The 1,655-nt window shown below is 72.6% G+C and overlaps 1 protein-coding gene across 1 annotated transcript; it reads right to left on the bottom strand.

Moving 5' to 3' along the window:
• Positions 1–472: 472 nt before the first annotated feature.
• On the bottom strand, positions 473–1,545 carry CHLNCDRAFT_139437 (expressed protein; the record flags this gene model as incomplete). The annotated part of the gene is made up of 3 exons (XM_005844159.1): positions 473–927; positions 1,160–1,379; positions 1,537–1,545. 3 exons carry the CDS (start codon positions 1,543–1,545, stop codon positions 473–475), a joined length of 684 nt encoding a protein of 227 aa, XP_005844221.1.
• Positions 1,546–1,655: the final 110 nt, after the last annotated feature.

Raw genomic sequence — 1,655 nt, 5'->3', positions numbered from 1 at the left:
CGGCGGCGGTCGCTGCTGGGGTGTCCGTTGGACGATGGCGGCGACTGCGCCGCCGCCGCCAAGCCGCTCCCCGACTGGCTGGAGGCGTCTGAGAGCTACTGCCACGACGCGCAGTACTACCAGGGCCAGCACAGCGGCTGCTTCGACGCGCTCAGGGCCTACTACGCCCACGACGTCAGCCTGTTTGGGCTGCCACGGTGCGACGACCCGCCCGCGTGAGAGGCACGCCCGCTTGCTTGCGGCCGCCGCTGGGCCCAGCCCCGGCCCATGTGCCCTTCGGGCGCCCCTTGCCCACCCAACCTTGTCCCGCCTTTCTCCATTCCATCCAGTTTTGCACGCACTGCCAGCACTGCCCCCCTTGACGCACCCCACGCCTCCGCCTGCTATTCGCATGTGTCACACGTGGGTGGAAAGAAGCGCAGGGGCAGGAGCAGCGGGGCACAGGGGTAGGGTACAGCTCAGGGCGGGCAGCTCAACTTCCTACGGCCGCCGTCAGCGCGGGCGCCGCCGCCGGTTGCTGCCCGCCCGCCTTCCCTGCCTCCTCTGCCGCCGCCTCGGGCTGCTGCTGCTGCTGCTGCTGCTGCTGCTTCCCCTGCGCGCCAGACGCCTCCCCGTCCAGCCCTGGCCCGTCCTCCGCCGCCGCTGGGGCGCGGATGTCGCCCACCGCCGCCGCCGCCTCCCTGCCAGCCTCTCCTCCCTCCTCCAGCGACAGCTGGGCCAGAGACATGAGCTGCTCAGCTGCATCATACTCCAGCATCACAGCATCGTCTGCCATGTCAGCATCGTCGCTGCCCAGCGGCGGCAGGGACGGTGGCGACCCGCTGCCGCCGCCGCTCCCGCCGCCTGGGCCGGTGCTGACCAGCAGCATGTCTCCCTCTGGCGCTGGCACCACGCTGACCTCGCCCTCCTCGCTGCTGCGACCCGAGCCTGCGACGTGGGCAGCAGCCGGGCGGGGAGAGGGCGAACGAAGGAGACGTCGGCGGCGGCGGCGGCGCCAGCAGCGTGGACACAAGAGCCAGTGAGCAACACCGCCATCGGCGCCACGCCGCCGCTCGGGAGGGCGGCTCGGACGCAGAGAAGCAAGCAGGCCCCCCAGAGCTGCAGCACCCGTCAGCCCGCATGCACCCCGCCCTCGCAGCCTCCCGCCCGCAGGCCTCACCCGGCGTCCCGCCCCCTCCCTCCTCCTCCTCCTCGCTGCTGCTGCTGCTGCTGCTGCTGCTGGAGTCGTAGACGGGGAAGGGCTGCGGCCCCGCCGAGGCGGGCAGCGGCAGCTTGCCGGGGGCGGGGGCGGCCGCGGCAGCGGGCCCCGCCCCCGTCGCCCCCGCCGCGCTCGCCAGCTCCATGGCCCACTGCGGCTGCTCCGCATCAACCTCCTCGTCCTCGTGGGACGCAAACACGCCATACCTAAAGGTGAGGAGGGGGGCGGCAGGAGAGGGGGTGACACAGGGTGGGGAGGGAGGCTGGGAGGCACTGCCTGCCCTGGCAGGTAGTGTGCAAGGAGGAGAGGGCAAGCAAGCCAGTGCATCGCTGGCGCACGGCTCGCATGGGTGCCTCGCGCTCCTCCTTCCCCAAGCCCCAGGATAAGCAAGAAGGGGGAGGGAGGGGAGGGAGGGGGCGGGGGCGGCAGCGCACCGCTGGTACACGTCGCGCGTGAA

Source organism: Chlorella variabilis, assembly GCF_000147415.1.
Source record: "Chlorella variabilis unplaced genomic scaffold CHLNCscaffold_24, whole genome shotgun sequence".
NCBI classification, from domain to species: Eukaryota; Viridiplantae; Chlorophyta; class Trebouxiophyceae; order Chlorellales; family Chlorellaceae; genus Chlorella; species Chlorella variabilis.
This window is presented reverse-complemented; position numbering and strand designations above follow the sequence as displayed.